Consider the following 14237-nt stretch of genomic DNA (forward strand, 5'->3'; position numbering starts at 1 on the left):
CACTCTGGCTCAGGCTCTTAACACACAAGCAGTTCTAAATGTGGACCGAGACCTGCTTGGCCTTCCACATTAAAGTCTTTCTTTCCAATTTCCAAAAACATAGGTTAACAAAATGTTCACGTCTATCCCCCTCTGTCGGGCTCAGACCTCCAAAGCAAAAGTTCACATCAGTCCCCCTCTGTCGGGCTAAGACCTCTCAAAGAAAAAGTTCACATCGATCCCCCTCTGTCGGGCTAAGACCTTTCACAGCAAAAAGTTCATAACACTTGCAGGGGTTCCCTTCCCCAAGCTCAACTCATGCTTCAGGGGTTCTCTTCCCCTAAAATGTGTATACTTCTGGTCCGCCTCATTCGGGCTCGGACCATTTCCTGATGTCGAAGACTTTCGAATGTGTATGGCTTTTGTGACAGACCTCTGCAGGACCACTTCGACTTTCCAGCTTTTCACTCACACTCCTATATTATGTATCCCAGTGCTTTCTGGTCTGGGTAGTTTACTGTATTATGCACCAAAGTTCAACGTTCAGCTTTTTACATTCCCCTTCTCTCTGGGTTAATTTCAATCACCTCACTTTTACAGTTCATTTGCTTTCTTTTTAAAAACCTTTTCACCTTTCACATAAACTTTTGAGTGGGCTACTTCCTGTCGGCGGACCACTCTGCCACACAGTATCGCTGACTTTACAGCTGTCGTTATTTCAAAGTTCATTTGCAGGACTGCCTTTCTTTGCGTCTCATCTACAAGCGTGCAGCCTTTCCTTTTTTGATATATTGTTGCCACTTCAGTCTTTCTTTAGCAAACAATGGTCCATCACATCAAATGCCAACTCACTGGCTGTGTGCGTTTCTTTCTTGTCTTTCACTTTCTTCCAATTTGGGAGTCAAGGTTAGTACCACAGGCTTCGTCTCGCCTCCCCAACTCTGCTTTTCACCCAGGAGCATCGCTGGCATCCTTGAAACACAATGCAGCCTTCTTGTGTGGGATTCGGCTTTCTCCACATATCTTTTGCAGCCTTTTGGAGGCAACAACCTCCTGCAGGGAACTCCTGGGCTTCTCTACCCGTGGCTCTCGTCCTTCGGTCTGTTGCTCTGCTCCAGTAGGTTTGCCTTTGACCCAGAAGTTCTGCTCTTACTGGTGTTCCACCTTTCTCAGAGTTTGTCTCTGTGTTCTGCCTTTTATCAGTGTGAGGAGAGCTAATTGGTATCATATGTATGCACTTAGAGTTAAGGCCCTGACTTTGCCTGACCCAATTAGCAGGACAGGTCCATTTCGATGTGTAAGAGTTTGTGTTGTTACTCTCAGTCGTCTTCTTCCTCTGCCCAGTGTTTGTGTGGAAAGGGGGGGGGGCGGTTGGCACTTTGGGAATCCGATGAAATAGGATGGGTTAGGTATATGGGAAAGGAGGGAATACCGCATCTCACCATAGGCTTCCTCACCCCCACTCTCCGAAGACCCTTCACCAAGGTGATCCTCCCCCACTGGATCCAGCCCAGAGGCTGGATCCAAAGGCAATGGCTGTGGCCTGGCTACGGTTCTGTGTAACAATGTCCCCTCAAAAATATCGGCAAGCAAAAATGTCGCCGAAAAATGGCCGTTTTTTGTGGGGACATTATTGCATGGAACATGCGGTGGAAACCCCCGCAATCCCCAAACCCTTATTTTTTTCCTTTTCTTTTTTTTTTTGCTGCCCCTGTCCCCATATATATGGTGACCCGTATAATATCGCCACAACCTTTTCCCAGCGATATTATATACGGCGACCATATATATGGGGATAATATTACCTGATACCCTGGCCACCTGAGAGAGATCCCTGGGAGCTAGCAGGTAAGATAGCCCTTGGTTTCTCACAGTATGTTCCAAGTTGTTTCTGTGTGTGGTCCATTCCAAATGAGAGGACACAGCAGCAGATATTAAAGTCTGCACTTCCTCGACCAAAGGACACATATAGTGCATTTCTTACCCCGGGGAGGTGAATATCTATATGGCTGATGTCTCTGAACTTCATCATTGTCAGGCCATGATGTGTCATCCATTTCTGTTGCTCTAGGGTCGATTCTCAGACTCCCACTTCTTAGATTGTAGATCGTGGGCATTAGTGCTGCTCTGCTAATATGATCTTGCTACCACACATCACACATCTTAAATTTAGAATGGGCGGAAAGTGGCAGTCTGAAAGTCCAAAGGTCTGAAAGCCCTTGGGCTTTGGTTGCCAATAGATTATGGGCCTTAAGGTGCACAGATCCTGCCTCTATAATACAACATGCAAGGGTGAAACGTTAACTGAATGAGTGGCACTGAACAACCGGTAGCTTGCGAAACTGCCAGCCCGGAATTACGTTTCCCAGTTTGCAGATTATTGACCGTTATTTCATGGCAGTTTGTCTTGGGCCCATTTGCTTCTGGGTTTGTTCAAGAGCTTATTTGATTCAAAGCTTGCTCGGCTCTGCTCGGTGCTCTAGACACCAAGACTAATGCTTTCAAATAACGGGGTCAGCCAATCACTCGCCGCACCTACAAACTGCGGCTGCGGGACTCCAGCACTGTAGGGGGAGTAGTGCCAGTCTGACCCATGCCTTTTTAGCCAAAAATAAAATGTTCACGTTTTTCAAATTTTTGGATTAAAAATGTTCTATCGTATCATAGATATTGGGCCTCATTACGAATCAGGCGTTAAGGGGTTAACGGCGCCGACCCTTAACGCCTGATTCAGAGGTCCCTTATCGCCATGGTGAGTTTAATGCCTGCTTTTTGCAGGCGTTAAAATCCATGGCGCTAAGGGACCATGGTGCTAATTACGCCACCGTAATTTAAGGTGGCGTAATTAGCGCCTTCCCCACTCCCATTATGCCCTATGGGGCAAAAATGGGAATGGGGAAGGGTAAAATCTGAAATGGGGATTTACAGCCCCACTCACCTTGGAATGGGGCGGTAAATCTGCCATCCACCATGGTGTAAACATAGTTTGCACCATGGTGGTAAGGGTACGACCCAGGCGGCAACTTACCGCCTGGGTCGTAATGAGGCCCATTATGTCTCACACAACGAAGTGGAAAGACCACTTACTGCTGCCAGACGTGTGGCCCAAAACCACTGAATCCACAGAAACACAGTAACACATGGTAACAGGCTTCAGGTCACTCTGCGTTGCTCCGCTCCACTTGGAAAGCAAGTATTTCTTATGGGCAGCCCGCCTCCAACAATGAATAGGGAAGAAAGACTGCACCAGTAGCTCTAGCAGCAAGGCAGCAGGGCAGTATCCACCGTATCCACATGGTAACACACTCCAGGTCACTCCGCCCTTGCACCGTGATTGGAATAGTTCGAATTCTTCTGGAAGAGCATGGTACCGCGGCTGTTTCAACATCAGTGACTTGCCAGACAACGTCCGCCTCCCACTTTCTTCTTACCAGACGAAGCAGATTCCCTGCAAGACCATTCCAAGGACGCAACCATAAACCAAACGACTAGCTTGAGAGTCCTTGCCTCTTCTGGGACACCTTAATATACAACTAATGTCCAAAAAGCAGTAGGCTACAAAGACGCAAAACCTAATCTTTTTTTTTTTTTTTTTTTTTTTTTTTTAAATGTATTTATTGGTTTTAACGGAATAACAAAAACAAGTATACATCAATTAAGTATCAGGCAAATAATCGAAAGGTAACGTAACCCTCCCACCCCCCCAACTCAAGACCAAGTAAACAATATTGTCCCATTACGGTCGGCCAGATTGATGGCTAGGATGGTCCGATCCATCCGAGGCATCGTCAGAGTTATTAGGATGCAGAAGTGGCTCAGTCAAGGCCACCCAACGATGTAGTTCTCCGCTGGAGTCTAGCCTTTGTTCAAGGATTGCCGTTTCCCACGCTCCAGTCTCTGCCGTTATCCATTTAGTCAGGTCCCCCCACCACAATGCCTCATGCGGGGCCCTAGGGCTCTTCCATCCCATGGCTATGCGCCTCTTCGCAGTTATGTAGATCAAGTCTTTGAGCTTGTTCAGAGGTTTGTTTTTGTGGTTGCGTTTGTATCTGCCCAGGATGCATACAGCGGGGGAGTTCACCTCTAGCTCGATGTCTGCGTCCGCCACCCTCCCCTGAACCTGTGTCCAGAAGTGGCGTATCTCCGGGCAGCCCCAGAACATATGCGTCATACCCGCCTTCGGCTCCCTGCATTTGGGGCACAGCTGGACCTCGGCTCCCCTGAAATTAGATATAGCCTCTGGAGTTAGGTAGGATCTGTTAGTAATGTATAGTTGGATGAGCTGTAAACGGGCATTCCTGGAGACTTTTTTATGATAATGGGTTATTTTCTCCCATACGTCATCCGTGAAGTCTAAGCCTAGTTCGATTTCCCATTTTGCTCTACATTTAAGCTCGGTGTTGGTCGTGCCCAGGAGCAGGGTTTCGTACAATCGCGAGGTTTCATGTCCGCCCTCGGCTGTGTTCAATAATGCTTCTATGACCGTATTTTCCGTCATGGGGGTGGTGGCCTCCGGCCATCTAACCCTAATGGCGTGTGTCACCGCCCCGTGGAGCAAAAATTGGCCAGCGGGTAATCCCGTAGCTTCAGTAAGGTCAGGAAAGGGCATGATCTCTTCGTCCCGCATTAGATCTCCCAGGGTGGCCACTCCGTGAGGCTCCCACTGGGTGCGCGATTCGTGAAAGCCCCATGGCTGATGAGCCATAATTGCTGCTATAGGGATTTGAGGTGAGAAAGGATCGGCTGGCCCCACAGTTTTGCACGCTCTGTTCCAGAGCTTTATTCCAAGTCTAATTAAGTATGGAAGGGGCTGCGTGAATCTGCCCTGTGCCCACAATAGGTCCCTCAGGAGGAGGTCGGGTAATGCAGGTTGGAGGAGCCTAGTGTCCGAGGTGGTCTCATCGGCCATCCATCGCATCACATGCCTCAGCTGGCTCGCCAGATAGTACAATTCGAAATTAGGGACCTTAACTCCTCCCCTCTCGTAAGGTCTCTGGAGTGTGTCCAGCGCCACCCTGTGTCTGCCCTCCTGCCAAAGGAACCGTCTGCATAGTTTGTTTATGTTTTTAAAGAAGGAGGGGGGGATATTGTAGGGAACGTTTGTAAAGTTATACAGTAGGCGGGGGAGAGCAACCATTTTAAGTAGACCGGTCCTACCGGCCATCGAAAGCGGAAGCTTACCCCAGAATTCCATGGATTTTTCAAGAGCATCTTTGGCTCTCACCGTGTTAAGTGTATGTTCCGTGAATGGGTCCCGGTGTATGGTGATTCCCAGATATTTAAAGGAGGTCGCTTGCCACTCCAGATCCAGGGCGGGGAGGGAAGGACCATTTTTGTGTAGGGCGGCTAGAGGGTAAAGGCAGGACTTCTCTTTGTTAATACGAATACCCGTGTATCTACTGAATCCGTCCAGTGTTTCTAGGATGTAGGGCAGGAGGTGTTCGGGGTTATGTAAGAACAATAGCGTATCGTCCGCATACATAGAGACGAGGTGGGTCTCTCCGTCAATTACAATACCCCCATCTCCGTATTCCTGCCTGAGGTACGTGGCTACGGGTTCAGTGGCGATGATGTATAGCATCGGGGAGAGTGGGCAGCCCTGGCGAGTGCCTCTATGTAACGCCCATTTGTTTGAGAAGGTCCTGTTCGTGCGCACCCTAGCGGTGGGGTTGGTGTAGACAAGCCGGGTCCATCTCAGAAAAACAGGTCCTATCCCCATTTTAGCCATAGTGGCATAAAGCCATTCCCAACGCACTGAATCAAAGGCCTTGGTGGCGTCTAGTGACGCCACCGCGTATTTCTGAGGCCTCTGCTCCGTGCTGTATATAATATGGTGCAACCTACGCAGGTTCTCAGTTATGGAGCGACCGGGCACGTAACCCGTTTGGTCCTGGTGGATCAGGTGTGGAATTACCCTTCGCAGTCTACTAGCTAGCAGGGAGGTTAGGATCTTGCAATCAACATTTAACATGGAAAGGGGTCTATATGAGCCGCAGTGCGATCCGTCTTTCCCGGGTTTCAGGAGAGGGACAATCACCGCCTCCCTCAAGGAGTCGGGGAGGGCACCCCGCTCGTAGGCTTCATTGAACACCTGTGCCAACAATGGGGCCAAGGTCTCCTCATACAATTTATAAAATTCCCCGGGGAGGCCATCAGTGCCTGGGGACTTACCGGTCGGGAGTGATCTAATGATTGCCTTGACCTCATCTGGGGTGATGGGTTCGTCCAAGGCTTCCGTCATATGGGGCTCTAGCCTGGGGAGATCTATGTCGTCTAGGATGTCCTCTATGTCGGAGACGTCTACGGGTGGGGGTTCGGCGTATAAATTGCTGTAAAAATCAGAGAACACCGAATTAATTTCGGTCTGGGTGTGCACTAAGGAGCCATCTGGTTTGAGTACTTGGCAAATGGGGGTTCTGGGGGCTTCTCTCTTGTACAGCCAAGCTAGAAGTTTACCAGGTTTATCACCTAGAGCGTGGGTACGTTCAGTGTGTTTGGCATAGCTCAGCCTCCCCAGGGACTCCCAATGTGTGAGACAGGTTTGTTTGAGGTCAATCACCTTCTGTAAATGTTCTGGGGATGGATCTAGTCTGCCCTCGAGCTCCCCCAACTCGCTCTCTGCATGTTCTAAGGAGGAAGTAATCGACCTCAGTGCTCCACCCATGGTTGCAATCATCTCCCCTCTCAGGACCACTTTGTATGCCTCCCAGGCGGTGCCTATGTGTTTCACACTGTTGAGGTTCCTTTCCCAGTAGTCTTCAGTCCTATCAGCGATGTGTTCGCGGAGAGCTATGTCTAGGAGAGCTTCAGCCCTAAGTCTCCAGGTGGGGACCGGGGGTCTAGGCGGGTAGATCTCCCAGGTGGCTACTAGTGGGGAATGATCGGACAGCACTCTGGGCTGGTACTGAGCACCGCCGAACATTGCCTGTTGTTCTAGGCTCACGAAGAGGTAGTCTATCCTGGTGTGGACTGCGTGAGGAGGGGAGTAAAAGGAGAACACACGTGCATCTGGGTGCTGTTCTCTCCACAAATCTTGGAGTTGTAGCTGCTGTATCAACCTTGACAGGATTTTGGCAGGCGGGGAAGGGCGTGTATGCTTATCGTCCGACCTGTCTTTCAGGGGGTCTAAGGTGCAGTTATGGTCGCCCCCCCATATCATGGTTTGGTCCCTGTAAGGGCCGAGGCGTGGATACAGGGAGTGGAAGAAGGTGGTTGCATCATGGTTTGGTGCGTAAGTGCTGACTAGACAAACCTCTCTCCCTTCAATGGTACCACATGCAATTGCCATCCTGCCCTCATTGTCTGCTTTGGAGCCGATCAACCGGAAGGGGACAGAGGGGTCCACCCAGATCAGGACACCCCTGGCGTAGGAGGAGTAGGAGGAACCTATCAGGGTGCCACGCCAGGCCTTTGCCAATGCTTTCAGTTTGTCCGATGTAAGGTGTGTTTCTTGTAGCAGGGCTATTTTGGTTTTGCTTCTATTAATATAGGAGAGTATGCGCCGTTGTTTCACGAAGCTGTTCATGCCTCTGACGTTCCACGTCAGGATTTTCAACGTATCGGCCATGTGGGATTTGGGATTCTGGTGGCCATGTCCAACGCCACCGGGAGCACCACGAGTGGCCGGAGGATCGTGGGGATCTTGTGGTTTCCAGGAGATTCGTGCATGCGGGTCTCAGCCGGGTTACTTGCGTCCCCGAACCTCTGCTTCGGTGGCTGCCAGCCTATCCAGCGGAGGGTAGGTGCCTCGTCCGTGCCGACTGAAATGGATGTAGATGGTCTTGGTTGTCCCTGATTCGGGCACTTAACAACTGTGCCAACTTCCCCTGTCCCGCCCCCCCGTAACTGTGAACTTCCCCAACATAAACCAGGTCGAGTGAGAAGCTCCTCACTATGACAGACCCGTTTCCGCTCCTTTAGACCGAAGGACGGTCGCATGGTGCCCTACGGGCGGGTAATGAATACCCTTAACAAGAAAGAACTTCCAGGGGTAGGAGAGTGTTCATCCGGGCGCCTCATGTTATGAAATCTGGTCAGCTGCGGCGTAAGTGGCCGTTCCGTGGTGGGGCCCCCGAAAGGCCCTGGGAGATGGAGCTCAGCGGGGTTGTCGTTTTTTGACTTCGACATCTGGGATCTGCTCCCTGTCCATCCAGTCTCGGGCCTCTGCCGGGGTATCGAAGAGGTGAGTTCTGTTGTTTCGTATCACCTTCAATCTGGAGGGGTAGAGGAGCATATAGCGTAGGCCAGCAGCCTTCAGTCTTGCTTTGGTGTGTATGAACTGTGCCCTCTTCATTTGCACCTGAAAGGTATAGTCAGGGTAGATGGATATCTTGGCTGGACCCCTGCAGATCTGGCCGCCTGACCGCGAGAAGGTGAGGATGGTTTCCCGGTCTCGGTAGTTAAGTACTTTTGCGATCACGGGTCTGGGTGGGTTGCCAGGAGGGGGTTTCGATGTGAGGGATCGGTGAGCCCTTTCGATTACAAAGCCCTGAGAGAGTTTTTCTGCTCCAATCTCCTGTATCAGGAGATTCTCCACGAAGTTCGTGGGGTCCGATCCCTCGATGCCCTCCGGGAGCCCCAGGAGGCGAATGTTGTTGCGGCGTGCGCGCCCCTCTGCCTCCTCGGCCCTGTCTTCCAGGTTTTTAACTTTTTGTTGAAGTACATCGACATCTTTGAGGAGCGCTGTCTTGGCTTCAGTGTTCTCGCGGACCTGGGCCTCCAGCACCTCTGTTCTGCCGGCCAGGGATCGAACGTCCTGGCGCAGGAGGTTTAAGTCTATGGCGACAGCGTCTATTTTATGCTCCACGGCAGCCTGGGAAAGTTTGATAGCTTCAAGGATCTGTGTGTTACTAGGTTCCGCTGAAGGCCCCGAGGGGTCAGGCAGGTCTGCAGCAAGAGTCTCGCTCATGTTATCTGGCGCTGTGGGCCCCGCCGCCGTGAACGTGTCGATGGTGGTCTGGCGTTGCTTAGCCCTTGCTCCTTTGGTAGACATGTCAACTGAGCCTCAGGGCTTCACTGCTGACGAGGTGGCCGAGGTGAGCCGCTATGGAGTGGCCGAGGAAGCCTTATCGGGTGGGCCGCGACGGCGGATCTCTGTATGCTGTGGGCGGCTCCGTAGGCGCAGGGGGGACGGGTAGTGTGCCGTTTCTTTGGATTACCAGGCCGGGCACGCCTGTGTGTGTCGGTTGCGTTAGTCCCCCCCGCTCACCTCGAAAGGCCTCCGAGGCCCTGGCTCCCGGTTCTGTGGCTGGCAGCGCCCTCGTCCGGGACGTTCCAGGCTGGTCGTCCCGTTGGCACCTTCCGTCGTCCGCGCTCCAAGCTTCGCGGGTGCCCCGCGGGACCCCCTCGTCAGTTCGGCTGGGCGTTCGTGTGTCCTCGGCCCTCAGCTGAGTGTTACGGCGCAAGCGGCTTTAGGGCGCGGGCCGCCGCGTCTTGCAGGGCTCGAGAGCCGCCATCTTGGCTCTGGTCCGCGGGATCGTGTCACACGGTCTATTGGACGAGACCGGTCCTCCAGGGTCACAGGAATCGACTCGCAGGTGCAGCAGGATGTCGGCCCTCGGTGAGGCGGTTCGTGGGGTTCGGGGCCCCCGAAAAAAGTAGTTAAAAGCAGCTTATGATGGTCGCATCAAGCGGAGCGCAAGGAGCGAACGTCCTCTTCACATGGCGGTTAGCCACGCCCCCCTTGACGCAAAACCTAATCTTAATTCATTTTTTACCTTCAAGCTCCCATACATTATTTAAAAAGTCTTAAAATGTGATCATCATAAATGTTCTTTAATGTACACTTCAGAAGTCCACTCCTAAGATACCCAAAACCTAACAGTGCCTACAGGGAAGGCTCTTCTCAGGTCTATTCCCAATGCAGACTTCATTCAGCATTTCTACTTTCTCCCTACTTCCAGAAGGCTTCTTGCAGTTATCAGATTGAACCATTCTTTGTATCAGGATCCTTCTTAAGCTTATCCTTCGACGTTCGCAACAGATCCTTCCTGGACCTTTGTTTCAGGCTTTTTATCCCGTCCCTCCTGGACCGTGACTTTAATGAGTATTTCTCCCACCCTCAATCACGGTACTGTTTGGGCAGTTGCAATTCTTTAGGCTCCGTAGGAATCACTGTATTAAATCATTGGCTCTGGCTTTCCATTTCACCCAGAGATCAGAGATGGGTTATTGCGTCATTCAGGTCAGCATTACTCACCCAGAGCTCCTAGGGCAAGGCAGCTTTCCACCTCTCCTTTTAGCCTCATCAGGCTTGCACTGCTTTCCTTGAGTCAGCAGTTCTTACAGTCTTCACTCTAAGCAGCCTCTGCTTCTATCAAGGGATCATCAGCAGGCACATCTGCTTCCTCCAGGTTTATGACACTGAGTGAACTTTTCCAGCCTGTTTTAAACGAATCAGTCTCTGGGGTATTTTCTAAAGCTGGCTTTGATTGGTTCTTCCCCATGTGGTCTAGTAAATCTCTCTTGGGATTGGCCGTTCCCCTTTGGCATCATTCTTCCTCTCATGATGTGATTATTCGTTGAAGTTAGTTATTGTTTAATGTGGTATCGGTTTTATTAAGTTTTAATTGGGACTGCACCGTTTTATAAGCGCACATGGTGAACTATGCTATCTTGGTACTCCCTAGGTTGAGGTTTGTGGCTCCGCAATGTTCTGCAGTACTATCTCTGGAGATTTGTTGCTCCGTTCCATGGACCGCTTTGTCCTCACATAAGGTATTCTGGGAACTAACGTCCCGCAGTTGGGTGACATGGTGTGTTACCTTCTCGTTTTGGGACCTCTGGTGAATTTATGCAATCTTAAGTGCTGTGTACAAGGCCAGTACAGCTCATCTCCCCTGTCAGTGGCATGCTGGCATTGTAGTCTGCCAAGGATGCAGTGATCTTATGCAGCAACAGGGGTTCAAAAAATGAATCTGGCACTCTGATGGCTCGCTATTCTCTCGCCTTTAACTTGGTCTTCGGGCCCATAACTCCCGGTACGGCCCTTGGGCTAGGTCTATAAAGCCCAATCAATTTGTGATGGAATTGAAAATCCAAATGTAGCCCATTGGATTGAACAACTTTATGAAAGTATGACTTGTTTTTATTCGATTTGAAGAACGCATTTTAGGAGAATGCAGGACAACTGATTTTAATGCTGTACAGAGGCAAGTAGCATGCAAAAAAGAAAAGTTCAGTTCCACATTTCTGATTTACTAAAAAAAAAAATGGATTAAAAAACAATTCCAGAGTTGTGACAAATTTCCCCAAATCTATTTTTTTTTAGAAACGTCCTCTGGAAACCAATAGCAAGATTCAGCGACAAAGGCCTGGATGCTGGGGCGAGGGATCCTACCTGAAGAAGGAGCCGGATTCTATTCAGTCTGTGTCTCAAGACCAGGTTGTTTTCTTGTATGACGCGGCCCAACTGTTCGTCCACTTGGAGCAATAAATTCTGTAGCAAAATTGCAGCTTTCGATTCACTGTTGGAAGCAGCATCCCTGGAGAGGTTTAAGCGAAATGTACATAGTTTTAATCTTAAATAAACTTTCTTTATACAAATATCAATCTGTCTTCGGATGGGTTTAATTGTTAATATCTTAATAAATACATACTTGGGCTTACAGTTTAGGTACCAGCAACACTAGACTTAACTCATGCTGACTGACCAACACTAACCAAATTATTCTCTGTTGACATTTGGGGGTGGGGATAGATTCAAAAAATAAAAACAATCCCTGTAGGTGTAAATACTGTAAAGTTTAAATAGCATGTCTTTTGGGATCTTGTAAATAATATGTACCTGGCCTGATAGCTCACTAAAAAATAACTATTTACCCAGAGACTTTTAGAAAACCACACCAACTCGTATTATGGAACAGTTCCACAATACTTACAACACTAGAAACATAACCTGTTGGTAACTCGTCAGCTTTGTGCATCACCGACCGGGCCTTCCACAACACCGGCCAAGAATTCCTTTAAGACAAAATCACTTGCTACCACCCCTCAAGGACTCTCAGATCTCGCACAGCATCTCTCCCAGTATTTGTATTTGTATTTGTATTTGTTTATTTATAACGCGCAGACCATCAGGCCCGGGGGCATCAGGGCGCAATTTGTACAGGGTTGCAAGAAAAGAACATACAGGCAGATAGATTACAATAAAGTATACCAATGCAGCATAATAACAATCTTAATAATTACATATATTACACATGGTACAGTGTCCCTAGGCTCCGCAGAGGAAGTATCCCTGAGGTAGTTGGGAAGGTAGCAGACCGGAAATCGTGCAGGGGAACAGGCAGGCTGGGTAAGTAGGACAGATGTCTAACACAACTATTGCTGGTCAAAGAGCCAAGATTTGGATTTATTCTTCAAGGTGTTGAAGGAGTCGTCAGCTCTGATGGCAGCGGGGAGGGTGTTCCAAAGTTTGGAGGCTAGGACAGGGAAGCTAGTGCCTCCCGCTTTTTGGAGCTTAAACCTAGGGATAGTAAGGCAGTGAGTCTGAGCAATTCTTAGTGGATGGGCAGTGGAGTGGCGGGAAAGCCGACTGCAGAGATAGATCGGAGCCTTGTTGGCTAGGCATTTGTGCGTGAGGGCAAGCGTTTTTAGGGAAATTCTCTGCTTCACGGGTAACCACTTTAGGCTAGTTCTGGCTTCTGAGATGTGGTGGTTATGAGGGATGTTCAGGGCCGCTCGAATTGCATTGTTCTGGGTGGTTTGGAGTTTGGACAGGTTTTCTTGGCTGGTGCCTAAATATAGAGCACTGCAGTAATCTATTTTTGCCATGATAAGTGTTCTCGCTAGTGTGACGCTATTGTGGGTGGTGAGGAATGGTCTGCAGGCTGAAATGAGTTTGCACGTGTAGGCGGAGGTGGACCTGACTGCATTAGTTTGTCTAGACAAGGATAAGGTGGAATCCAGGTAAAAGCCTAGTGTTTTAGTGTCTTTCGAGACTTGTATGGAGTTGCCGTCTATGATGAATGACTGATAGGATGGCTCAAGTTTGCTCAGGCGTTGTGATGTACCCAGGATAAGTAGCTCCGTCTTATCGTCGCTCAGACATAGCTGGTGCTGGGCCATCCAGGCTTGGATGACCAAGTAGACGTCGTTGAGGGCCTTGGTGTCAGCAAGATAATCACCAGAGATGGGAATGAGTATCTGGGTGTCGTCCGCATAGTAGGTGTAGGAGACACCCAGATAATCAAGCACATCAAAGAGTGGTTTTGTAAAGATATTGTAAAGAGTAGTTGACACGCAAGAACCATGAGGAACACCGCAATGAATAGGGGAGGGAGCTGCGGCAGCGGAAGGTGCAAAGACCCTCATAGATCTGTTGCTCAGGAAGGATTTGATCCAGGCCGCTGCAGAGGGAGAGAAGTTGGCAGCAGAGTGGAGGTGCCTGCAAAGGATCTGGTGGTTAACCAAATCAAATGCGGCGGAAAGGTCGAGGAGTAATAGCATTGCTAATTTGCCCTTGTCCTTCAGGACTTCGATCTGGGTTTTTAGGTCTAATAGAGCCGTTTCGGTCCCATGTCTGGGCCGAAATCCGGATTGTCGTAGACCTAACAGATTGTTTGATTCAAGGTAGTTTTGGATCTGCAGGTAAGCTGCACGGTCCAGTATCTTCAGCAGAAATGGTACTGTAGTAATAGGTCGGAAGTTCGTGGGTATACTTGGGTCAGGGGAAGGTTTTTTTAGTAGCGGGATCACCCAGGCGTCTTTAAGGTTGTCCGGGACAATACCTGTTTCAAAGGATGAGTTAATGAAGGCTGTAATGAATGGGGCTAGGTCATGGGCGGAGTCCTTAATGATGGGAGCTGGGCACGGGTCACCTTGGCAGTTGGATGGTTTCATCCTGAGGATGATGTTTTCTACTTCAGTGACAGTGAGCGGTGCGAAGGTGAAAGGTTTGATGTTGGCAGAGTTGGAGAGGGTGGGCCTAGTAGGGGAGAATGAGCGGTTGTCACGCCTCAGGCAGTCCTGTTTTTCTTTTATTTTAGATTGGAGCATAGAGATTTTGTTTAGGAGGGCTGCTTGAATGTTAGCACACCATTTGCTGTCTTTCGTGCAAGTGTCTGGCGGGGAGACTGGGGTTTCGAGCTCTTTTAGGACTCTAAAGAGTTCCTTGGAATTAGAGTCGGCTTGCATGATACGATTATTAAGCGATTCTTTTTTAGCAATGATGAAGGCGTCTTTATAAGTGAGGGAGGCGTGGCGGAAGCCGTCTTTATGCTCATCAGATGGGTGGCTTTTCCAACGGTTTTCCGCGC

The 14237-nt window shown here is 49.6% G+C and overlaps 1 protein-coding gene across 1 annotated transcript in view; it reads right to left on the reverse strand.

Annotated features, from left to right (window-relative positions):
• The window catches only part of STAT4 (signal transducer and activator of transcription 4), a 632296-nt gene that overhangs the window by 524648 nt on the left and 93411 nt on the right, over window positions 1-14237 (reverse strand). Inside the window, exon 3 of the mRNA XM_069615680.1 lies at window positions 11318-11462. Within this exon, the coding sequence (XP_069471781.1) occupies window positions 11318-11462 (145 nt within the window). The remainder of the gene's footprint in view (window positions 1-11317; window positions 11463-14237) is intronic.

Source organism: Ambystoma mexicanum, chromosome 9 (assembly GCF_040938575.1).
Source record: "Ambystoma mexicanum isolate Mex_15411 chromosome 9, UKY_AmexF1_1, whole genome shotgun sequence".
In the NCBI taxonomy this organism is placed as follows: Eukaryota; Metazoa; Chordata; class Amphibia; order Caudata; family Ambystomatidae; genus Ambystoma; species Ambystoma mexicanum.